Source organism: Clarias gariepinus, chromosome 7, assembly GCF_024256425.1.
Source record: "Clarias gariepinus isolate MV-2021 ecotype Netherlands chromosome 7, CGAR_prim_01v2, whole genome shotgun sequence".
Lineage (NCBI taxonomy): Eukaryota > Metazoa > Chordata > Actinopteri > Siluriformes > Clariidae > Clarias > Clarias gariepinus.
In genome coordinates, this window is record NC_071106.1 from 4,074,273 (window position 1) to 4,100,422 (window position 26,150).

General features: G+C 37.4%; 1 protein-coding gene across 1 annotated transcript in view; it reads left to right on the forward strand.

Moving 5' to 3' along the window:
* LOC128528030 (protein unc-13 homolog C-like) overlaps window positions 1-26,150 on the forward strand; it is a 208,775-nt gene that overhangs the window by 43,263 nt on the left and 139,362 nt on the right. Inside the window, exons 10-13 of the mRNA XM_053500754.1 lie at window positions 1,525-1,666; window positions 15,818-15,987; window positions 17,694-17,809; window positions 17,979-18,142. Coding sequence (XP_053356729.1) covers window positions 1,525-1,666; window positions 15,818-15,987; window positions 17,694-17,809; window positions 17,979-18,142 — 592 coding nt within the window. The remainder of the gene's footprint in view (window positions 1-1,524; window positions 1,667-15,817; window positions 15,988-17,693; window positions 17,810-17,978; window positions 18,143-26,150) is intronic.

Here is a 26,150-nt window from a genome sequence, read left to right on the forward strand (position 1 = left end):
GCTTTAAGCCCACCCTCACAGTAGTAGACCAAACAAAACTTGCCAGGAAGTGGTAAAGAGACTCATCACAGTGGCATAAAAAGGATGCAACTAATGGTTTGATGGTGCAATTGCAGAGGCACGCAGTCACACCAACGCAAAGAAGCAAAAGTCAGGCTTTACTCTGGGCCTTTACTTTTTGGGCAAAGATCTACTGTACACTCTTCATTATAATGGCTGACCCTCTGCTCTCACCCCAGCTTCTTAACAAGACAATAATTTTACCCTGCTGTAATGTATATCTGACAAATACAAACTTCTCAAAAAAAAGTTTCAGTGTGCCCTAGATAGACTACTGAGTAATAATTTTTTCTTTCTTTTTTTGTATTTCATTTTCCTTCGTTTTTATCCAACAGGCAGTGTAAAACTTCAACCAGATATGGCAGGTGGATAAAGAAGAACAAATGAGTTTCATAAACGTAGGAATGTACAAGAAGTCATGTGATCAAATCACTGCGAGTTGTAATGTAATATATATACAGTAATAAGAACATGAATTGACCAAGAACTGAGTACTGCACCCTGAGGAACTCCTACAGTAAGGATGTGATGAAATGAACATGAACCTCTCCAGGCTAAAAGGAAGGCTCTCACTTTCTCACTCGCGCCGCAAAAGTGTATTTGAATCTCAGATTTAAATAACAGCTTTTGGAATAAAAAGCATGACTCAGATTTTGGATAGTATTTGGTAACTGCTGAAATGAAAATGTTTCCTTTTGGTCGACAGCTCAGACAGATTTTTTATTTCTTTCCTGTTTCCACCATGAAGGCTGATCAGATTTGGTGACATTGTGATGATTTCTGTGGCTCTCTCAGCCCAGGAATAAATGGTTGCTAAATAATTCATCATCAGGCTCATTCATTTTTAATCGCAGAATGCTCTTAGTCCCTTTAAGGTGCCATGTGAAATACAACAGTGATGGCAAGCCATGCTGGAGGAGGATCTTCTGAAGTTTTTGTACATTATCAACACTTAATTAAAAACCTGATTGTACAGTATTTCTTGCTTCAGAGAGAGTGTGTTTTATAAAAAGATCATGAAGCATAAACAAAACCAAAAGTTTAAAGTAAATCAATAAACAGAGATAAAATGTGAATTTTCGCTGAACAAATAGTGTTACTTTAATCTTAACATTTTATGTGGATGTCCACATGACTCAGGTTTACTCGAACAAGTGACAAGTTGCTCATGTCACAAGTCTTGCAGTTTGTCTCCTGTGTGTGTGAAAGCACAGGCCGTAGGACATTTTATTCACAACACACATAACCACAAGGTCGTAGCTGTTCTTCAGACACTTGAATAAAACTCAATTCAGAAGGTGTCATTGATCCTTATTCTCTAAAACAGTAGTTTTGTATTACACAGACACACACACACACACACACACACACACAAACCAAATAAAGATGGTTTATCTCAGAGTGTAGGATTATAGTTGTGAGTAATGTCTCCAATTTTGTCTTTTGCTTTGTCTTTTCCTCCAGTCATGTGTGCTCAGGGTCTGCAGGCAAAGGATAAGACAGGCTCTAGTGACCCGTACGTCACCGTGCAAGTGGGCAAAACCAAGCGACGGACCAAGACCATCTTCGGCAACCTGAACCCTGTGTGGGATGAAAAGTTCCTCTTGTGAGTACAGTGGCTTCCTGCACTACTGCCGATCACATGACACTGCCAAACCAATCACAGTCTTATTCAGGGGAGTGTCCTCTGTATCTGTCAGTCTTACAAAAAGGGGTGTGGCATTTTTATTTGTCAGTATTATAAAAGGGGGTGTGGCCTCTGTATCTGTCATTCTTAATAAAGGGGTGTGTGGCTTTTTTATTTGTCAGTATTATAAAAGGGGGTGTGGCCTCTGTATCTGTCATTCTTAATAAAGGGGTGTGTGGCTTTTTTATTTGTCAGTATTATAAAAGGGGGAGTGTCCTCTGTATCTGTCAGTCTTACAAAAAGGGGTGTGGCTTTTTTATTTGTCAGTATTATAAAAGGGGGTGTGGCCTCTGTATCTGTCATTCTTAATAAAGGGGTGTGTGGCTTTTTTATTTGTCAGTATTATAAAAGGGGGTGTGGCTTCTGTATCTATAAGTCTTACTTAAAAAGGTGTGGCTTCTGGAATATTCAGTCTTACTAAAGGCGGTGTGGCCTTTTTATTTGTCAGGCTTAATAAATTAGTTATGGTGTCTGTATCTGTAAGTTTTACTAAAGGGGGTGTGGCCTCTGTATCTGTAAGTTTTACTAAAGGGGGTGTGGCCTCTGTATCTATCAGTTTTACGAAATGGGTGTGGCATCTGTATCTGTCAGGTTACTAAAGTGGGCATGGCCTATGTATCTGTAACACCACTTCTACTAAAGGGGGTGTGGCCTCTGTATCTGTAAGTTTTACTAAAGGGGGTGTGGCCTCTGTATCTGTAAGTTTTACTAAAGGGGGTGTCCCTTCTGTATCTGTAAGTTTTACTAAAGGGGGTGTGGCCTCTGTATCTGTAAGTTTTACTAAAGGGGGTGTGGCCTCTGTATCTGTAAGTTTTACTAAAGGGGGTGTGGCCTCTGTATCTGTAAGTTTTACTAAAGGGGGTGTGGCCTCTGTATCTGTAAGTTTTACTAAAGGGGGTGTGGCCTCTGTATCTGTATGTTGTAAAGGAAATAGATGGAAAGGTAATTGTGTTGGAGAAAAAATGTTGCTCCCTCTAAACGAAGCACACAATTTAATATAAGAGGCCCTTAGAGATCTGTGATAAACCTACACATTTATTTTTAATCTTTCTGAAACATAAAAATCTTTTTACCCCCAAAGATTCCAAGTGTGATGTAACCGACCTTCATTCTTACACTCTCAGTGGATTCTCCCTCGCGGCCAAAAGCCTTGTTTCTTTTTATATTCCCTGATGGGAAATGCAAATCCCACAGTATCACCTCTACGTCATTCCAGTGCTCTATGTGTGTGTGTGTGTGTGTGTGTGTGTGTGTGTGTGTGTGTGTGTGTGAGAGAGAGAGAGAGAGAGAGAGAGAGAGAGAGAGAGAAATATTTATTCAAATCTATTAAATCCCTCAGGCCTCAGAAAGGGCGGAGAGCAGCATCTTAGGATATGGAGCACTGGCATTGGAGAATAAATACACAGTCCAAGTGTGTGTGTATGTGTGTGTGTGAGAGAGAGAGAGAGAGAGAGAGAGAGAGAAAGAGAGAGAGAAATAGAGGAAGAGAGGAAAAGAGAACACATCAGGGAATATGAAAAGAAATGAGGCTTTTGGCCTCGAGGGAGAATCACTGAGAGTGTAAGAATGAATCTCGATCACACAGCACTTAGATTCTTAACCTGTAAAAAGCTCTTTATATTAATATACAATTTAAAAATAACTGTTTTGTTACTACTTCAAGGGTCATTTCTAAGGGTCTAATTTTGTATATATTATATATAATCTAGGAATCTCTGCAGTCCAACTAGGGAGCATGAAGGCCAATGGTAAATATTTACATTTATGGCCTATACAGTATATATATATATATATACTGTTACCGTATATATACATACATACATTTGTCTAGTCAAGACGGTTAAACCTTTTATTGTTATTAAATTACATTTCATTTATCATCATCTTGATGTGTATTTCCTTTTTTGTCAAAATTATGGATGTATTGAGGTCATCGCCATTCAAGTGTCTGATGCAAGCAGTTCTCCATTTTGCCAAATTTTTTTTGAGAAAAATATATTTTTTAAAAAATCATGTTAAACAAAAAGGACACCATCAATGTTAATAGATTCACATGATTAATCTTGGTGTTTTTTTGTTTGTTTGTTTTTTGCATGACAAAAGCACTTTTATAAATGTGTGTCTAGACTTTTATATCCACCATATGTATATTTATATGTTTATTTATATAACATTCTAAACAAGGCTTCACATACTGTACAACATCTGATTTATATTAGACTGAATCTTTTATCTGCAGAATTTATTGTGGGCTGGAAGGCAGGTGTTTGGTTTAAAAACTGAGGGTGTCATGGTACTACATGTAATAAAAAAGACTTAGCATGAATGAAGAGGAGGAAAGTACATTAGTTTCCAGTTGGTGTCTATAACTTTATAAACAATCTCGTAGTTTGAACACTTGACAGAAGTTTAGAATATTTTTAATAAATTTGTCAATGTGCTAAGACTAAAAAGAGTTTCGGATCCTTAGAGAGGCTACATTTACTCAGTTTCTTTTAACATTTTACTCCCCTCCATTGTACAGCAAATATGTCAACTTTTACTTCACTACATTCCTACTTGGTGTTGCATTTTCTAACTCCAGTGGTGTAGAAATGGAAATTTCACCACCTGCTGACTATTACAGTATGCGTAATTGAGTGACTTACCTTTCCTCTGAGACATGCCTAAAAACGTAACAGATGTTTGTAGTTAGAGGCAAAGATAGATGCAGACAGAAACAAAAACAACATGTTCACAATTGGGGAGTATGAAGAGAGAGAGAGAGAGAAAGAGAGAGAGAGAGAGAGTTACTGCTAGCTAATACAAGAACTGTACTTTTGACACTTAAGTAGACATGACAATAGAGGACTTCTACTTTTACTTGAGTACTATTTGCCTAAGGGTATCTTTACTTTTAATAAAGTACAAGATTGAATTTCTCCCATCACTGAAGGAAGCCATGAAAATGTGATCACATTTTGGGTAACTAAATTGTTTTTAATTTTCAACTTGAGTTTGAAATATCTGTGTTTACAGTGACGAGAAAAATATAAAAATGCTACTATGGGTTCTTAAACCAAGCCTTCTTCTAAATATTTGTAGTTAATTAGCCATAATTACAAGGAAGGTAACTAACTAGCATTGTTTTAAATGCATTTGAAATAAGAATTTTCCAGCGGATATAAATTCTTTAGCATTCTCCAGTTTATCTAAGCTGAAAAGCTGGATGAGGTTTTGGACCAGACTTTTGACCACTACCTCTACATCTTCATTGGATTGTATTTTGTTACCACCATCTGCCAAACAAAAACAAAAAAAAAATCTATAAACATAAAAAGAAGGAGGTTATTATTACAGCAGATTTATTATCTCTTTCGTTGTACCCAGTACATCCCACACACTTCTCTGCTTTCATTTCAGTATTTAATCCTGGAAGAAAATATGATCTCCAGCTCTGAAAAGGCGTTCTGTATTTATCTGGAATAAAACTTCATTCTGCTTCAGCTGCTGTAAAGCCTCCATCCTTAATCACAGGTGTTCCTAATTTAAAGTTTTAATGAATTCATTAATTGCTGCCAGGGCAGCAGAAGCGTGATTTGGAGTAAGTCGATAAATTATAGTCACTTTCCCGCACGCCAAGTCAACAGCGTTTAGGGTTTGATAATTTAAGGGCTCCTTGTCACGATGTTTGTGTTTGTAGTTATAATTTCAGTGCTTATTGTCAAGATTTCAGTACTTTTATTCATAATTTCAGCAAAAATTCTAAATAAAACTACATTCATGATCTAATAATACGCTCTTAGTGGTTATATCCAAGATTTCAGTGCATATATTTATGACTGCAGTGCCTATACTCAGGATTTTAGTATTTATAATCAGGTCTTGATATTTATTAAAAGGATTTCAATGATTCTGTTCAGGGTTTTAGTGCCTATATTTAGGATTTCAGTGCTTATAGTCAGGATTTCAGTGCTTATATTCAAGATGTAAGTGCTTATAGTCAGGATTTTAGTGCTTATAGTTAGGATTTCAGTGCTTATAGTCAGGATTTCAGTGCTTATATTCAAGATGTAAGTGCTTATAGTCAGGATTTTAGTGCTTATAGTTAGGATTTGAGTGTTTTGTCTACTTCTGTTTTTCTTATACTTGTTTTTTTTTCTTTTAAAATTGTTTCACATTTTCCTTTTTTCATGTTTTCATACATCTTTATCTCTCATCTTAGAACAATAGATGCAATGATAATGTGCTTTTTTAAACCTTGGGCAACAATTAAACATTCTTTTCTTTTTTTTTCCTCAAGCAACATCTGTTGGTGCTAACATATAGTTGGAAAATTAAAAAAGTGTCCCGCCACATTTGATGCACGTGTCAATAAAACCTGCATGGTTTCAGGACCACAGACAGCGACCATGGCGTCTAAGACTTTCAGCACCACAGACAGTGACAAAGACCTGTGTTTTCCCCACACAGTGAACATAGACGTAAACAGTCAGTGTCCACAATGAAAAGTGTCCACAATGCAAATCACACTCAGGTACTAATAAAAGGAAACAGTTCAGGTGATCACGAAACAGATTAAAAAAAAAAGGCTAAACTCGATAAAGATTAATCAGGGTCAAACCCACAGCAGCATGCACACGATTAAAGAAGGCTCAGTAATGCCCTGAGGGGTGAGCCAGGAGTGAGGCGTCACAATAAAACAGTGTGTGGCTTGGGGATATATAGCTTACTGCTAATTAGAAATAGCTGAGTGGAGTTATTAGTCTAGTGAGGAGAGAGGGATCGTATGACTGCTGAGCAAAGGATTCTGGGAAATGATGTTCGGAAGGTTACGGCTATTACGAATGATTTACAGAGCATAAGTTGCAGACACACCTCAATATCAACTGTTTAAAGTAGATTATTGTGTATTTTGGATGCCGCATTGTTTTACAGTGTAGAAAGAAACAAAAATCGGGTAGGACCATGGAGTTAGAAAGTGTATCCACCATGACAGTCCCACAAGAAAAGAGGGTAGGAGTTGTAATCCTAAGGACTTTCATGTTCTCTATTATCAACTTATTCCACCTGTTCAGGTCAGGTGAGAAAAAAAAGATATTACTTAAGAACTAAAAGTGCAGTTATCATGACTAAACATCTGGAATGACACAGGATGACACAGAACCTTCATGAAAATTTTTAGGGAATGGTGTTTGTGTGGAGCAGATGAACTGAAATTGAATATATTATTAAATAAAATTTAATTTGACTCAAGCACAATCTGTCTTGTGCTAGACATGCATATGCTACCATGTCATTCTCCTAGCAAAGTAAGGTTTGAGCTCATGTTTCGCTTCCTGCTTGAGTCTGGTCCCTGCTCCTTTCCCATCACTGGCCATATTTATCTATTATGTTCACCTCTTCCATGTTAGACCATTGATTAGCTTTCTTTTCCTTCTATTTGCTGAGTTTTTCTTTTCTTTATGACTTATTGTTTTGCCCCTTATCTGTTTTTACAGATAATTCCCATTTAAATCTCCTCCACTATGGGCCTCGGTTCTGATTTATGCGCTGTCTTTAACAATACACACACCAAGCAATCATGCTTGTGTCCTGCCTCTAACTGCACATTATGGCTATTGATGTTTGTAGATCAGTTTATTGGATATGAGTGCCAGTTGACCCCAATGACCATATGCTTAAGGTGTGCAGTAGAAACATTAATTTACCATCATTTAAACCTAAAAGAAATTAGTATATAAAGCCTAACAGTCCAAATTTGTAAAGCAACATATACTCACAGATCCTGCACACCAGAAGCAGGAAAAAAAAACAAAGTCAAGTATATGATGCATTTAAATGTGTACATGTTGAACAGACAAGACGAGTGTAGGAGGAAATGACCGTCTTTCCCATAAGTGTTCCATTAGTGAGGAAAAGGCAGGATGTTGTGGTCATGGTCTATGTCTAAGTTTTGCACTTGCTCCTTGTTTCTAACACACACACACACGCGCGCGCGTGCGCACACACACACACACTGCAGACGCCCCAGGCTTTTAACACAGACTGACTGTATATTTAGATTAAATAAGCTAGAGTGGTCTGTGTTAAACAACTTCTTGCTCTGTTTTAACCTTGAAGTGCAATGCTTTCCTCTTTTATTCTCTTTCCCTCTTCCACGCTGCAAAAAGTCACATTTTAGCAAGTGAAATATTCTTAAATCAAATATCAAATGATTAAGCTTATTTCTTGTCAAATGTTACTTAAATTTCTTGCTCTTTGGGCAAATATTTTTATTTCCTCCAGAAGTAAATTCATAAAATTTTACCTATCTGGCATTGATAGAACTTGTTTTGGATTACATCTTTAATAATCTAATATTTGGTTTATTTTAATTTCAAGGAAATGTAAATGCAGCTTCATGTCACTCCCGAGTGAAATTAACATTTTTAATGAAACCTAAATTAAACACAGGCCTTTAATCTTTATTTAAACTCATTTATTTCCAAATTCATTATCCAACATGGTTGCACGAGTTTTTATCACTGGTTATTTAAATGCATGGCAACCGGGTGTAATATCTATTTAATGGAGTGCAGGAGGGATAAGGATGAGTCTGGGGTTTTGTTCAGATTTTTCAGGCGCTAGGTTTTGTGTCAGCGTCTGTTACTTCGGCGCTTTATCACTAACAAACGGACGAAGTAATAAAGCAAAGACACACATGAGCAAGTTTGGCTGTAATGTAATTATTTAGCGGGTTAAATTAACGCCATGATGTCAATTTCATTAATCAGTTATAGTTTCTAACATAAGGGAAATGCAAATCAATAAGGACAAATGGCTCACTATGTCGCACTACGCAGCGCACAGACGAGCGCTCGGTCAGCTTATCCTTCAAACCATGGGCTGTTTTTGTTTGTTTGTTTTTTTAAACACAAGAGCTCATTAATTTAACACAAACACTGACATATTGCATTAATCTTGCAAATCAAAACAATATCAGCCTAATTAAAGGTATAATGAATCTTCTAGCACAGATTTTTGTTGTGGTAATAATAATTTGGCAATGTTAAAGATATTGAAACAGCCTTGATAACAGGTTGGTCTTGAAAGCTTTAGGCAAGAATTATTTTAATAAAATGACAATAGACCGATTTTGGCTTTGTGATTTTGGGATGACGTTAAATGGACGACCCCAGCACAACTAAAATACATTCTTAAAATGTTTTATTTTGTTTTTTCGTTTAGCTACTCACCCGAGTCCCTGACTTCTCATGACTTGAACCTGAGCCAGAGGGGTCCGAGCCCAGAATGCTACCTGTTAGTCCACCATGGAAGTCTAAAATGTGATAAATGCACACATATTGATTTTAAAAAAGCAAATGCTACGTATTTACTCGCTTACACAATCTCTATAGCGCTTCTCCTATACAGGGTCATGGAGGGCCTGGAGCCTATCCCAGGGAACACGAGGCATGAGATAGGGAACACTTTAGACAAAGGTGCCAGCCTACTGCAGGGCACACACGCTCACACTCTAACACATTCCCTTATACACTATTGCAAAACATGAAGGTGGAGCTTGAACCCTCGAACCTGGATGGACGAGCCCAGAGTGCTAACCACTACACCACTGTGCCACCACAAAACTCCCCCAAGTCCAAAACAGAATTACACAGCAGCAGTTAAACAAAGTTAAACTACACTGAACTACACTGTACAAGCCTTAAGCTTTGTGGACGAGACACATGAGATACATGTTCTGTGTGCGGGAAGCTGTAGTATTTGTTCCGGTCTCCTCTCAGGATTTCTGTTACAGGAACTCGCTTATAAACCTAAGAGACCGCAGATGTAATGCAGTTGGACATTGTGCAAACAGACATCAAGAGGAATCAATTCAATAAATAAATATTGAAGTTCTGCCGTTTTGTGACGTCAGGATGTTTGTGCTGTGTGTAGACATAATCACATCCTAATTATAATGATGTAACAACGACAGAAAGCATTAGGGTTCCTGGTGCTGGTTGTGGCTTTGTGCACAAGTAACTGTCAAGGCGTGATGTATTCTTATGTCTTTAATTAAATAACAGGATGCTCCGGATGGAGTGCTAGTCTGTGAATGTAATCAATATCATCAGGAATACATTAGACTATTATTAGATCTGTTTTAATGCCCAACATCTTCCCATTCATACTGTAGACTACAGTGGTCTTATTTTCAAACTTCCTGCTTTTACAGTACTGTGCCAAATTTAATTCAATTACGGATTTTGTAGATTAAATTAAAGAAATCGAAACAAATGTTTCACTGTGACAGGCTGCAAAGTGCCTAAAGAAAGAATTTAAACAGATTGTCCGTTTATGTAACAACCTCAGCAGCAACCTCATTTCCCCTCTCGGCATCAGCAGTACACTAATCACCGGCCTGTCATCATCTGCACCTGTTTCTCACAGGTTCGTGCCTTAAGTTAGATGCTTTTTATGCTTGAATGATTAATAGGTCACTATGTGGCTTAACAAACAATAAGCATTCTTCTGAAACATAAGGACTAAACTTAAAATTAGGGACAAAAACTTGCCAATAATGAGAACCAAAAATGTTCTTCAGGAAGAATACACTGCAAAAAAATGCAAGTGAAATGTTCTTAAATCTAGTCAAACCTAGCTATATTTTTTTAAAGATTACACAGTACACACAGTATGACTGCAGATCAATCCCTGCCATCTGGCATCACCCAAATGAGGATGGGTTCCCTGTTGAGTCTGGTTCCTCTCAAGGTTTCTTCCTATTACCATCTCAGAGAGTTTTTCCTCACCACTGTTGCCGTCGTCCTCGGCTTGCTCACCAGCGACAGTCTTATCATTTTGATTCATACACATTCACATTTCATAACTTTTTCAATTTTGCTTGTGTAAAGCTGCTATGCGACAATGACAATTGTTAAAAAGCCTTTAGAATTGCCTTAATTCTACGTGGCATTGATTCTACAAGGTGCTGAAAGCATTCTTTAGAAATGTTGGCCCATATTGATAGGATACCATCTTGCAGTTGCTGGAGATTTGTGAGATGCACATCCAGGGCACGAAGCTCCCGTTCCACCACATCTCAAAGATGCTCTATTGGGTTGAGATCTGGTGAGTGTGGGCGTCATTTTAGTACAGTGAACTCATTGTCATGTTCAAGTAACCAATTTGAAATGATTCGAGCTTTGTGACATGGTGCATTATCCTGCTGGAAGTAGCCATCAGAGGATGGGTACATGGTGGTCATAAAGGGATGGACATGGTCAGAAACAATGCTCAGGTAGCCCGTGGCATTTAAATGATGCCCAATTGGCACTAAGGGGCCTAATGTGTGCCAAGAAAACATCCCCCACACCATTACACCACCACCAGCAGCCTGCACAGTGGTAACAAGGCATGATGGATCCATGTTCTCATTCTGTTTACGCCAAATTCTGACTCTACCATTTGAATGTCTCAACAGAAATCGAGACTCATCAGACCAGGCAACATTTTTCCAGTCTTCAACTGTCCAATTTTGGTGAGCTCGTGCAAATTGTAGCCTGTTCTTCCTATTTGTAGTGGAGATGAGTGGTACCCGGTGGGGTCTTCTGATATTGTAGCCCATCTGCCTCAAGGTTGTGCGCGTTGTGGCTTCACAAATGCTTTGCTGTAACCTCGGTTGTAACGAGTGGTTATTTCAGTCAAAGTTGCTCTTCTATCAGCTTGAATCAGTCGGCCCATTCTCCTCTGACCTCTAGCATTAACAAGGAATTTTCGCCCACAGGACTGCAGCATACTGGATGTTTTTCCCTTTTCACACCATTCTTTGTAAACCCAAAAATGGTTGTGCGTGAAAATCCCAGTAACTGAGCAGATTGTGAAATACTCAGACCGGCCCGTCTGGCACCAACAACCATGCCACGCTCAAAATTGCTTAAATCACCTTTCTTTCCCATTCTGACATTCAGTTTGGAGTTCAGGAGATTGTCTTGACCAGGACCACACCCTTAAATGCATTGAAGCAACTGCCATGTGATTGGTTGATTAGATAATTGCACTAATGAGAAATTGAACAGGTGTTCCCAATAATCCTTTAGGTGAGTGTACAAATAAAACTGAATTGAACAACAATCCAAATATAGACCAAACCAAAAATCATTAACCTTTTTTTAGCCAAATGTTACTAAAATTACAAGCAAAAATGTTTTGTTATATTGTTGAAATTTTTTGATATTTTTTAGCAATTTATTTAACAAAAAAAGCAAAAATATCTGCAAATATGGATTTTATATTTGGTTTGTTGTAACATATAATTTTCTGAAATAAGGTTACAACAAACCAAATATAAAATCCATATTTGCAGATATTTTTGCTTTTCTTGATCTTGACCTTATTTCAGAAAATTATATAATCCTTTCTGAAATAGGGTCAAGGTCAAGACTTTTACACAATACTGTATATTACAGCATATTACTTTTGACAGCAAATTCTAAATAAGCCCCAGTCCCCCTTTGCATATTTTTTTATTCCAGATTTTTAAATGTCAGTGTTTGTGTTTAAATGATAGTGAAAGATGTTTGACATAAATAGGGTCAAAATGATTTTTTTTTTTTTATAATGGCAGATGCCCTTCTACAAGTGACTTACATTTACCTCATTACTCATATGAGCAGTAAAGGGTTAAATGCCTTGCTAAAGGGCCAGCAGTGGCAGGAGTGTTAATGCTAGGATCTTCTGATCAGTGGTCCAATGCCTTTACTACTCAGCTACCTCCATCTACTTGCTGTAAACGCGTGAACAGCGTAACTCCGACTACACGGCATGTAAATACAATGAAATGTATGTATATTTTAAATCTGAATTAAAATACAATGTAGGTTTGTAAGTACAGCTTGTTCGGTCTTTGTCTTCAGTGTGGATGCTTTTCCACTTGTGAGCTGCTGAATAGCAGTTAGTCTTTTAGCTAGAGAGGAAAAACTACTCGTTTATCACTGAGGCTTTCTTCTTTTTTGCTGTCACTCTATCAGATTTTATCTCCATCCGTCTCCTGTGTCATTCTCACTGTAATTAGTGCTGAAACAAGGAATAAGAATGTATTTATTTTTCATTCCTAGCCTTTTTTTCAAAACTTTCTTCTTTTTCTAATTACATCTGTTTTTTATATGATGTATTTGTTTCTAGGTAGGAATTCATCTGTCTCTTGTTTTGCCTGCTCGCTGTAGTGAAAAAGTCTGAGTTCATGAGTAACTTTCTGAAATATTACTTTTGTTGTTTTTCTGCCTGGGGTTTTTCCACAATCTTCATCTTTTATTATGGCAGCATGTTCCATTAAACCACCTGGCAACTAATAAAACATATAAAAGCACACCCACACACACCTTTTTTTAAAATTATCAAGTTAACATTTTATGACTTCTATACAGTATAATTCCTAATAGTGTTTTTTGTTTGTTTATTCATACATATAGTGCTTTTAATACTAAACACTGGAACAAGGCAGCAAGAAATGTTTTTTTATTCATGATGGATTCATGATGGATTTGTACCTTGCCTAGCCTGGATTCCTGTTAAAGAGGGTTTAAAGAAAATATATTGTTTTACATGTATGGAAGGAGTCTCCAGTGTGAGCACTTTGTAAAAGTTTAAAGTAAAGCTGGAAGTTTTCTGACACCTTTAGCTTATGCTTTTTTGCAGTTTCACAGTAACATGACAAGCTTTAATTATGTTATGACTGTGTTGTTGCGTTATAATCACTTCATAATCGAAAAAAAAAGGTGAGGTGGTGCAATTTTCATTTATTTTAACAATTTTTACTCAAGACACAAATGCCCTTAATTTTCATTACAAAAAAATCTATAACAAAGGGGTTTCATTTGCACACTATTAAGTATTTTTCTTTGAGAAGCTTTGAAGTTTTTGCCAAAATACACTGCATCAGAGAACAAACTCAACAGCCAACAACGGCCAAAAAAAAAGTCCAAAACGGCCAATCACATTGTGTCTTTTTTGTCAAATAATAAGTAAGTAAAGCGATACTACTGTTTGGGCAAAACATGTATGGTGACTTTTGGAAAAGATCCAAGAGAAGAAAGTTTATAGTCTGTTAGTGCCATTACAGTTTCCCCATCACTCATGGACTTCTGGTATACAGCTCTGTCCACAACTACTGAAAGAGTTAAGGTGCTGATGATGGATTGTACACTAAAGTTTCTTGTTTTAATTAGTATGGTCTTTAAGAATTTAGACAGTGTAAGCGTAACTTTGCACATTTTATGCGCAAAAACTTGAGTTTTTGCGCATAAAATGTGCAAAGTTACGCTTATACGGTCTAAATATATATATATATATATATATATATATATATATATATATATATATATATATAGCTAATACTTAACTAACACTGTTATCAATAATAAATTGCATATTTAGACTGTCACAAACACTAGTGCAGGGTGATTCATCCATTTTTTAGAAATCTGAGGGACCTGAAGCTTAATAATAGTAAATAATAATAAACAAATAATAAAAATTTCACACTGATATAACCACAGTAAATTGGACATAATATTTTTTTCATTTATGCTTTTTAAAATCCTTGTTACTCAAAGAAACTAATACAAATAAATTTGATAATTTATGCAGCTATTGAAAGAAACAAAAAAGACCAAAATGTGTTGCCTCATTTTGCAGTTAAAGTTTTCAAATACAGTATACAGTAAATGGGTAAAAATGGGATTATTTTCTTCTACCCGCACATACAGTGTTTTATTCTGTATTCAAGGCTGGTGTATGATGAAGGGTGGCTGGCTGATTGTCTCTGGCTGGATTTGTGTCCATGTGATAAAACTATAAACACTGTGGCAAAGGTTTGTCTCAGTTGTGATTAGCCTGAGTGCTCCTGGGGAAAGGTCAGTTTTGACAGAAAACATCGCTCTGAAGTCCCTCCACATCTGATAAATCATCAGGTTGTGTGTGACGGACTCTGGGCTACTCCAGACTTCATTCATCTTCATCTTGTACGTGTGAGAGTGTGTGACCAGATTAGTGATGTAATACTGAAGATGTTGAACACAACAATCGAAGAAACTCCTGGAAGAAGATTTAAACACAAATCCATTCTCAGAGCCTCACTCCTGAGAAACGCTGAGACTGACCAGGAGCACAGACAACCTTCTTGTACTGTACATTTCTGTAGATCTGATGGGGGTGTAAAAGGTAGCACTTCCAGGGTTCCAGGGTTTCAGTTTCAATCTTGAGCTCAGATATCTGTCTGAGAGGAGTTGTGCATGTTCTTCCCCTTTCCTTCTCTCTAGGGAAAAAAATATGCAAGTAAATAATAGATTGGTTAGACTACACTGACCCTAGGTGTGTGTGTGTGTGTGTGTGTGTGTGTGTGTGTGTGTATCCAGGGTACATTCCAGCCTCACACCCACAGAGGTTTTTTTTTTTTTTTTAAAGCCTCCACGCAACCAAAAAACAATACATAACATTTCTTTATTTTACTTTCTAAAGTACCAAAATTTCAAAATGTATTCTATTTATTCTATTTCTGTATTTTTAAACGTTTTATTTTTATTATTTGCATTTTTTATTTTATTTTTAAGTAAGTACACATGTAAGTGTACAAATTCAATATTAAATATTTGTTAAATTATGATTTAAGGATAAGTATTGAATAATAATAATAATAATAATAATAATAATAATAATAATAATTATTATTATTATTATTATTATTATTATATGTTCTATATTCAATTATTATTATTATTATAATTATTATAATATTTATTATTATTATTATTATTATTGCGCTGTTTTTTTTTTTTTGCGTTATTGCTAAAGGCATCTAGTTTCCTGACCTATTTAACTGCTTTTATTGTACATCTTCTGTTCATGTATCGTGTGTGTGTGTGTGTGTGTGTGTGTGTGTGTGGCCCCATGAGAGCAATTTTTTTTAGAGATGCACTGGACCATATGACCTTTTGAAGCATTTGGCAAAGTAACTAGCACCACTGCCTGTGTGTGTGTGTGTGTGTGTGGGCATCCATGCATAAGAGCACGTCCTATTTGACACGCTTCTTCCTTTTTATGTTTCAGCGAGTGCCACAATGCTACAGATCGTATAAAAGTGCGAGTTTGGGACGAAGACGACGACATCAAATCTCGTGTCAAGCAGCATTTTAAGAAGGAGTCTGACGACTTCCTGGGACAAACCATCATCGAAGTGCGCATGCTGAGTGGAGAGATGGACGTGTGGTACAACCTCGGTACGAGTCTGAGGCACACACTAATGATAAGAAAATTTAAAAATCCTTTTCTATCACAGAGTCTAAAACACTTTACAGTTTTACAGGATTTTATTTAAAGGTAACATTAAATAAAAAGTCTTATAATGGTTTTGAAAATGGGGTTCAGTTAGTGAGTCATTCACATTAGGTTTAAAAGAGTCTTTTTGAGAAGCTCGATCTCGGTCGTTAAGACAGTGTAGAAGTAGTTGAAAAGAGAATGTTTGTAAGGATTCATAACGACTTATCGTGGTTTTTGGAGAAGTTGCAAATATAAAAAAATAATATATTATATAATAATATAATCATTATATAATATAATTATATATAATAATATAAAAACAGTGGATCAGTGCCTTCGTAGTTAGATCATAGCAGTTCTTCTGAACATAACCCATCTTCATAATGGATCGTAGAGTATAAAAGGAACCAAACTCCTACTGTTTGCTACTATTTAAAAAATTATAATATTTAAATACATCTACATCTACATCTAGGCGGTTGGCAGACAGGGACCAGTTGGTGGTTGTGGAAACTAAAAATTTTATTAATTTTTAACTTAAACAATTGCTATTATTGAACTACAAAACTGCTAATAGCTAACTATAAAACATCCAACTATTTAACTTTAAAAAGCTACTATTTAACTACATAAATTGATACTATTTATCAAAAAAATGCTAATATTTAAATACAACGTTTGCTTTTATTTAACCACAAAAATTCCACTAATTTTAACTTACAAATTTTTTTAATATTCAACCATAAATTCTATTATTTTAAACTACAAAATTTGCTCTGATTGAACTACAAAATTGCCACTATTTATCTACAAACAAAGTGCTGCTATTTAACTACAAACCTGTGTTTTGAACTGATGTGTAGTGAAGTAGATCATTTTATTTCCACCAACTCTATAGTGCACTGAAACTGAGAGGTTAAAGCAATTTGAGTCTCGGCTCTAGATATTGTTAGTGGTTCATGGGTACATGGTACTAATTTGTAGCATAGCCAGATTGTAGGAGATGAAGGAACAGGATTTCATGAGTTGACTGAGCAAGAACTTAAATTCAGCACGCTCTCATGTACTGTTCAGAGAATGTGGAAAAGGCTCCTTACATGACTTGCTTTATCTTAATCTTAATAAATTGAAATATTACAGTTTGATCTTTTAAACATCTTTAAATGCCCTTATTTGTACAGTTTATTTTACAAGTTAAATTTATTTTCTTTAGTATTTATTTTTATTCATAGTTATTTCTTACGTATAAGTTTTTATTTTTTTGAAGGTCGCTGGCGTCATATAAACATTTTACCGCATATCGTACTGTATATGACTGTGTATGTGACAAATAAAATTTGAATTTGATATTTGAATTTAAATTTGGTCGTGTTGTGGAGATTACACTTAAGTTCTGAACTTAAAGGTTTTATTTCTTTGCTCATTTATATTTAAATAGATTTTTAATCGTGATTTCTTTTTTTAACCAGGTCATGCTGTCAGGTCTATAATCAGAGTAAATGAAAACAAAAAAAGACTTCCATTTCTGAACCTGATTAGAGGCACAGAACTAAGACCATCTGCTACAGATGTTCTGTTCTGATAGTTGTCTACTCTGCTGTTTCCCCTTTCTGAGTATGACTCTGGAATTGATAATTGTCTGCTCTCTCTCTTTCCGTGGTTTTAGAGAAAAGAACGGATAAGTCGATGGTGTCGGGTGCAATCAGGCTGAAGATCAGTGTGGAGATGAAGGGTGAGGAGAAAGTGGCTCCTCCACATGGGCAGTACACCTGTTTACACGAGGTGAGTCAATGTTGTGAGGATTTAAGTTTGTGTGTGTGTGTGTGTGTGTGTGTGTGGGTGAACCTGCACAGGTAATTTACACACCTGGATTCCCACCTGTTTAAGTGATCTCTTCTGTGCATAATTAAAACATGACCCAGCCTCTTTGTGTGTACGTGTGTGTGCACAGAATCTCTTCCACTACCTGACAGAGGTGAAGAACAACGGAGCCGTGAAGATTCCTGTGGTCAAAGGTGATGAGGCGTGGAAGGTTTACTTTGATGACGTGTCTCAGGAGATCGTGGACGAGTTCGCCATGCGCTTTGGAGTTGAGTCCATTTACCAGGCCATGACGTGAGTGTGTTCATCACATACTGTGTGTTTGTGTGTCTACCAGTCTAGGTAAAAACGTTACACCTGTGCAAGTGAGACTATAAGACTTTACAGATGATGGACACTTAATCTGCACACCTTGATTTGATTTGTGTGTATATAAGATTAATTGTAAATGTGGAATTTAACACACCTGGAAACGTGATAAGTTTCTGATAAGGTGAGTGTATGTATCTGTATACATGCTTTACACTTGGAAACATTGGAGTGTGTATCTGCCCAGGTAAATATCTCACCTGAAGAAGTAAACCTACACCAATGATTTAGTGGAATTCAAGAATATGCCTGGAGAACATCACCTTCCTGAAGTTGTAGAGCCTTTCTTTCCTTGTCTTAAGATCACTCATGAATCCATACAACAATCCTCATCAGACCAGTGTGGTTAATGAGTTCAGACAGCTCTCTCTCTCTGTCTCTTTCTCCACGCTCCTCATTCATCCCTAGATGTTTGCGGCATCTTCTTCCTGTCTCTTTTAATACCAACCCATCCACATATCTTCCACTACAAGTTTACAGGACGTAAAAGTTGTTAAAAGTTTCTCTAGATGTATTGATTGAAGTCTTACTACTTGAGCTCGACCTTTTTAACCCATCTGGAGTCGAACATGCTGAGATTAGGGATTGCAGTCAGAAGATACCGCAGTGCAACAAGAATGCCTTTGGTGGATTGTTGGTGGTGGTGGCTGAGGGGGGTGTTGGGGAAGGAGTTGGGAGGGGGAATACCTCTTATCCTGAGCGTGTTGTGTTTTGCGCTGACTTTTTAGTAAACAGCCCACATACCATTTTCTTTCAAACTTGATACGCCATTAAAGCCGAATCGATACCTGTCAGAGAGGGAGCTGAGGAAGACGAGAACCGGCGAGACGAATCAGCTTCCTGGAACTTGGGTTCTCTTTGTGTGGTTTTTTCTGATGGGAATTCCCAGGAGTTCCTCAGGCATTGTCAATCCTTGCTCTCATTAGTGTGTTCTTTGGGTCAGCGCTAAGAGGTTGCTATTCATTAAAGCTTAAACGGACACTTGAGACAATTGAAGAAGCACAGCGTTGGTTGCATTTCAGTTTTCCACCACGGCTTCACATCTCATAGTTCGTTAGGATAGTCTTTGGTGGCAGGAAAGTTACCCTGTCCCTTGACCCCTTACCAGTACAAGGACATGCATTTTATTTAACAACATTTCTTTTTTTTATTGTATTGGTCAGGGCTTAAAAGAGCAAATTAGATTTCCTCCCTATTGTGACCTCATATATCAGGAATCACTATATGGAGGACCAAGTGACAGTTCTATCTGGACCCACATACTTTTCTGATAAATGAGAATAATTCATATACCAGTATTCTAGCTCCTTTCCCTCAGAGTGGGCGTGGCTGTACATGGCGGAAAATTTTATTGACTGGACCTTCTTAAATTTTAATTTGATACGCCTGTCATATACCAGAGGGAATTTCCCTTAGGCCAATGCTCAGCTACACCCAGCTTCGCTCAACTCTGCCCACAGCTGCCCAGCTTGGCCCATCATTGGGTGCCATTTTGAATGCAAAGCCTTTTAACTCCTTAGAAGGGCTATGAACATTTCCAGTCCATGCGTTCTGATTAGCTAGGAAAATGCACTCCAAAGGGGCAGAGCAATTAAAGCTATAGACACTGAAACAGCGCGTTTGGAAAAGTAGTTCAATTCAATTCAATTCAATTTTATTTATATAGCGCTTTTAACAATGGTCATTGTCCCAAAGCAGCTTCACAAGAAAAAAAATGAAAGATTTATTTATTATTTTTTTTTTTTAAGAAAGAAAAGAAAAGAAAATATTTGGAAGTGTGTATGTGTGAGAAAAATGTGTCTAGATAATAATTAAATGAATGAATGATGAATGAAATGTCTCTGATGAGCAAGCCAAGGGTGACGGCGACAGTGGCAAGGAAAAACTCCCTGAGATGGCAATAGGAAGAAACCTTGAGAGGAACCAGACTCAACAGGGAACCCATCCTCATCTGGGTGATAACAGATAGACATAACATCAAGTGTGTTGTGCAGGTGAAAGTTCAATATATCAGAAGTTGTGTAGATTCAGTTCAGCAGTAGGTGCAGAGGGCAGATGGGGTCAGATCACTGGAAGCACAGGAGCAGGATGTGTAGCTCCGGCCATCATAAAGCAGAATCTAGCTGGAGCAGGTCCTTCTCAAGATGCTTTAGAAACCTCGCAGGGTTGGCCTTTGTCTACTGAAGCTGGCACAATCTCCAGATGTCTCAGGATGGGTAGAAAAATACAGAAAAGATGGAGAGAATTAGCGTAGTTGCCATTCAGGATAAGTGTAATGAAGTATGAGGTTATGGGTTGAGTTACGCGTATGCCAGATTAAAGAGATGCGTCTTGAGCCTACTTTTGAATTGGGAAACCGTGTCTGCTCCCCGAACACTGTCTGGAAGGCTATTCCAAAGCTTTGGAGCCAAATATGAAAATGCCCTGCCCCCTTTTGTAGATTTTAAAATTCTGGGAATTACCAGAAGTCCGGAGTTTTGTGATCTTAAGGGACGTGGTGGATTATAGCGTATCAAAAGACTGGTTAGGTATGAGGGAGCTAAACCATTTAAAGCCTTGTATGTAAGTAGTACTATTTTGTAATTAATTCTAAACTGAACAGGTAGCCAGTGCAGGGATGATAATATAGGTGTTATATGATCATATTTTCTGGATCTAGTGAGAACCCTGGCGGCTGCATTTTGGACTAACTGTAGCTTGTTTATTGAGGATGCAGGACAACCACCTAGTAATGCATTACAATAGTCCAGTCTGGAGGTCATGAATGCATAAACTAGCTTTTCTGCATCAGATACGGATAAGATGCTCCTAAGTTTGGCGATATTTCTAAGATGGAAAAAGGCTGTTTTTGTGATATTGGAAATATGATTTTCAAAAGACAAGTTGCTGTCTAATATCACGCCCAGGTCTTTTACTGTTGAGCTAGTAGTAACAGTACATCCTTCTAAACGCAGGCTGAATTGTGAAAGCTGTTGTGTGCTGGTTTTTGGGCCGATGAGCAATATCTCTGTCTTATCTGAATTTAGTAAAAGAAAGTTATTGGTCATCCACTCTTTTATGTCCTGGACACACTCTGTTAATCTAGACAACTTGGGTATTTCATCTGGTTTTGTTGAGATGTATAATTGGGTATCATCAGCATCTCCATTGTTATGCTGATGATACCCTGATGAAAAGTAGTGAAACATAAAGAAAATTAAGCAGCCAGAATGCAGGAGCTGAGGTGTGTTTCAGATGGAACATTAACACACACATACACATTTTGGAGGGGGCTAAGACTTCTATGTTAACTTGTTAAAAAGGCGATTATTATGTGACCTTTAAACCTCCTCACAGTCTGAATGAGTGAGTGTGAATGAGTAAGTAAGTGAGTGTTTAACTAAGCTAACTAGCAACATAATCGCAAATCATCAGTGAGCATTTGATGTTAAGTAGCCATAACTGAGTTTATCGCGAACTTAACCAATATTAGATAAAACACTTTCTGAAAATAAATGGATAAACCTTTTTTTTTTTTTTTCACTAAATGCACTCCAGTATAATAATGTTTTCTCAGTCAACTGAAGATTTCGACAGTTCGTTACAGAATGGAGAAGATAAAGAGGTGTGAAGAGTCTCTGGCCTGTAATTCAATCGAGTGTTAGATTGAACTGTTGTTGTTGTTGTTCTTGTTGTTGTTGTTGTTGTTGTTGTCTGGTCTCGGTGTATCAGATAAAGCTTTGTGCTGGAAGCAGTTCCACAGGATGAGACATTTACTGATTTGAAAGACATTTCCTGCACTCCCTGTGTGTGTGTGTATGTGTGTGTGTGTGTGTGTGCACTCATTATTGACTGACATGCCACAACATCAAACACTAATCACTTCTCTCTTTCCTCATGTGATTTTATAGCGTTTAGTATTCTAGTCTACGTAGAAAATAGACAGTCAGACAGACAGACAGTCAGACAGACAGACTGACAGTCAGACAGCTAGTCAGACAGACAGACAGCTAGTCAGACAGTCAGACAGACTGACAGTCAGACAGCTAGTCAGACAGTCAGACAGACAGACAGACAGACAGACAGACAGACAGACAGACAGAAACTGGATGTAGATGCAGAAAAGGAAAGCATTGTTATTGTTATTGTTGTGGTATATTTTCCCCCTTGTCTCACTCTTTTTGTTTCCTTCTTTCTCTCTCATCCTTCACTCTTATCATTTCTTGTGTATTGATCTCTACTTGTCTTTCATGTCTCTTTCTTTCTCTCTTTCATCTTTCTCGCTACTTCTACCTCTTGTCAGTCTCTTTCCTGTCTTGCTTTTTTCTTCTCTCCCCTTATCCCTCTCTCTGATGTCTTTCTACCTTTCCCCTAGTCATTTTTCCTTCTTCTTTCTTCTATCTCTATAAACTCTTATCTTTTTATTTTGTCTTTTCCTCTTATTTCTCTATTTCTTCTCTCTTTCTCTCACTCTCTTTCTCCTGTCTTTCTCACTTCTTCTCCTGCTTGTCCTTGCTTCTTGCTTCATTTTTTCCCTCTATCCTGTCCCCCCCCCCTCTCTCTCTCTCTCTCTCTCTCTCAGGGCGGTTTAGGTCTTTCAGCTCAGAGGTAATTAATTAGAGCTCCTGATGTGTAGCAGCTCTGCTCTATCGCTTCTCACTGAGACTCAAGTGTGTGTGTGTGTGTGTGTGTGTGTTTCTGGAAATCAGTCACAGTCTGGTGTATAACTCTCACCAAATACTGAAATAGAAAGCAACTGTGTGTGTGTGTGTGTGTGTGTGTGTGTGTGTGTGTGTGTGTGTGTGTGTGTGTGCGCTTATTTGTCAATAGCATTATTTAGAGCTATTAGAGCATTTGTGTGGAACGTTACAGGAAACAGACAGGCTCCTGTATAGGTGTGTGTCCTGTTATTGTCACCTGTTGTCCCTGATCTCAGCCCAACTTTTGATAATCCTTGAAAACTCCATAGAAATGATAACCTGGTGATTCAGTACATTCAGGTGGTCAGGTGCCTTCATTTTATTGCCCCATAACGTTGCTGAGTCTCGACCTGAGTAACTGATCAACCCCAGATCATAACACTGTCTCCAGAGGCTTGGACAGTGGACACTATGCATGATGGGTGCATCACGCTGGAATAGACTCAATCTGGACTGATCAGGTCACATGACCTTTTTCCTTCGCTCCAAAGTCCAGTCTTTATGCTCTCTAACAAATCAAAGCCTCCTATGTGATGAGTCTCACTAACAAGTGGTTTTCTTATGGACATACTCTTACTGACACTATTAAACATAACTCTGGTTTCTGAATACAGTCACACATGATCTTTCAGTCCTTCCATGTTTTAATAATGTCTTTAACCCAATTTCAGTCATTTCACTAATTTCCTAGTTGTTGTCTTTGCTTGATGCAGGACAATTATGTTCCCCCTTTGATACACAGTAAGATCTTTTCTTTGATCATTCGATACAGCTTCCAACTTGATTGTTTAAGAAATCAGCTAAGACACATTAAACACTGCAGAAATTTTCCAATTGAAGCTCCTTAAATACTCTCGTATTTAAATGCAAACAACAGACTTTTTTAATGAAGATGATTTAATTTGATGTATTATTATTATTATTATTATTATTATTATTATTATTATACTGTATATCGTGATGTCTCAGAAAAGCATCCAGCTTTCGAGGATGTAACTTTTGAGGAACTTGATATGACACTCTGGTCACCTCCATCCATCATCTCTTCTCCTCCCTTCCTCTCCCAGGGCTGCCCGCGGTCTCTAAAGTAATTGAGATTTAAACCTTTTCACCTTTCATCGCATTTTGTTGTTGACCATAAAAAGCGAATTTTTTTTTTAGAAAAGGTACAGGTTAATTTTTTTTTTTTTTTAATCAATAAGATGTAATTACTCACATTATGTTGTCTTTATTAGGAGTTTAGTTCAAATAAATTAGCTGCACAGGACAAAAAATGTGTTAAGTATAAATCCTGAGATTGTGTAAAGAACTGACACATTTTACAGCTCTTGCCCTCACGTGACCTTTGAATCTTTGAACCTCGTTTATTGATTAATTAGACATCTCGTGTGTGCGTGTGTGTGTGTGTGTGTGTGTGTGTGTGTGTGTGTGTTTATGTGTTTATGTGGTTTATGTGTTTGGGGCTAAATTCTACCTTTTTACACACACACACACACACACACACACACACACACACACACACCTGATGTTTGTGCATTAAAAAATAGCTTAATATAGCTATATAATCAATTAGACATTACACCATACCTGTATAACGATTACTTGAAATTGAGATTGTGCACCAGCTTTCATTTATTTTATTTTTTTATTTAGCAGATATTTAAATAATACATTTTATTTTAAACTTGTATATTTTTTTATTTTATAATTCCGAACATGTCCAGTTTTGGAGATTGCAGTCCTCTTACATCTCCAGGCTTTTTTTCGACTTCAGAGTCTAGGACATTTGAGTAGTGTGAACAATCTGTGCTCAGGTACGGTTCGGGTCAGGTGTAAAAGATAAACGTCAACAAACACTGTTTAGTTTGTGACATCATCAAGGCTGACAGTTTCCTATCAGTCTGTATAGGTGTACATCATGAGTCGAGCTTGACTTCACTGACTGTAACTAATACAACAGGAAGACAGACAAGAGGGTCGCTCCCGACATTATCTCCAACTCGGTATTAGACATTGTTTAATAATAATCATAATGCATTTTATTTGTTGTCGCTTTTCGAAGCACTCGAGGACACCTTTTATAAAATATTTTTGAAAAGCTACCAAACATCATGAAATAAAACAGTAACAATACAAAACAGTAACTAAAAGTATATTAAATTAAACTGAATATGTTAGAGAGGGTGGTAGGGATCGGAGCGGCTGAAGTCTCTAGACGCCATCATTTTAAAACGAGTAAATAGTTTTAAACAGTTGTATGGCAAAAGTAAATCTACGAGTATGAAAGGGTGAGTAGATATGAAAAAGACTTTATTGGCGGATTCCAAATCTGCTCCTAATATTAAGTATGAACCCACTTTTGTCACAGTACAATATTTCATTGCAATGGCGTCTGAAAGTGGGTGGGATATATTAATAAGCAAATTAACATTTTGTCGGTTAAGTAAAAAAATGCGCAAGCCAGAGCAGGGATTTGATTTCAGATGTCTGATAACTGCCAGATTGTGATGGCTAGACGACGAGGTCAGAGTGACACTAAAACTGCAGGGTGGTGGGATGTACCTGGTCTCCAGCGGGCAGGACATTCCAAATGTGCTCCAAGAATGAAGAACCACTGAACCGACGACAGGATCATGAGCAGCCAAGGGGAGTAAAGGCTGGCCCGTGTAGTCTGATCCGATAGGAGCACTAGTGCAGATCAAATTAATGAAAAGGTTGATGCTGGTTCTGATAGAATGGAGTAAGAAGATTCAAGATTCAAAGAACACACAGTGCATCACTCTAATGATGAAAAAAGGTGAGTGGACGTTCCGTACTGTACTCAATATTAGGCCGGTGGTTATAATAATGTTATGTCTGATTGGTGTATACCCACGTACAGAACAACATTACTAATATGAAAGCTGGCCAGCAGGAGAGTGGGGAGGCATGGTCGGTAATCGTATTTACGAATGAAGCAATCATGCCTGGTGTGAAAACAGCCTCAGATTCCTGCTCTTATCTGACAGGATTGGAACCTGAGGACCTAATGTCGTCCCCTGCTGCTGTAGGCCACTCCACTAGGGGTGTCAAGATGCTTTTTGTAGAGTGGTTATTTGGAGTTCCTGTCAGGATTTCACCAGTCTGGCTGTTTTCCTCAAAGCTGTCTCAGCAGCTATACTGTGAGACTGCTGTGTGCAAAAATCTCATGAAACTCATGCCCATCACTCACTCACTCACTCACTCACTCACTCACTCACTCACTCTTCATCTAC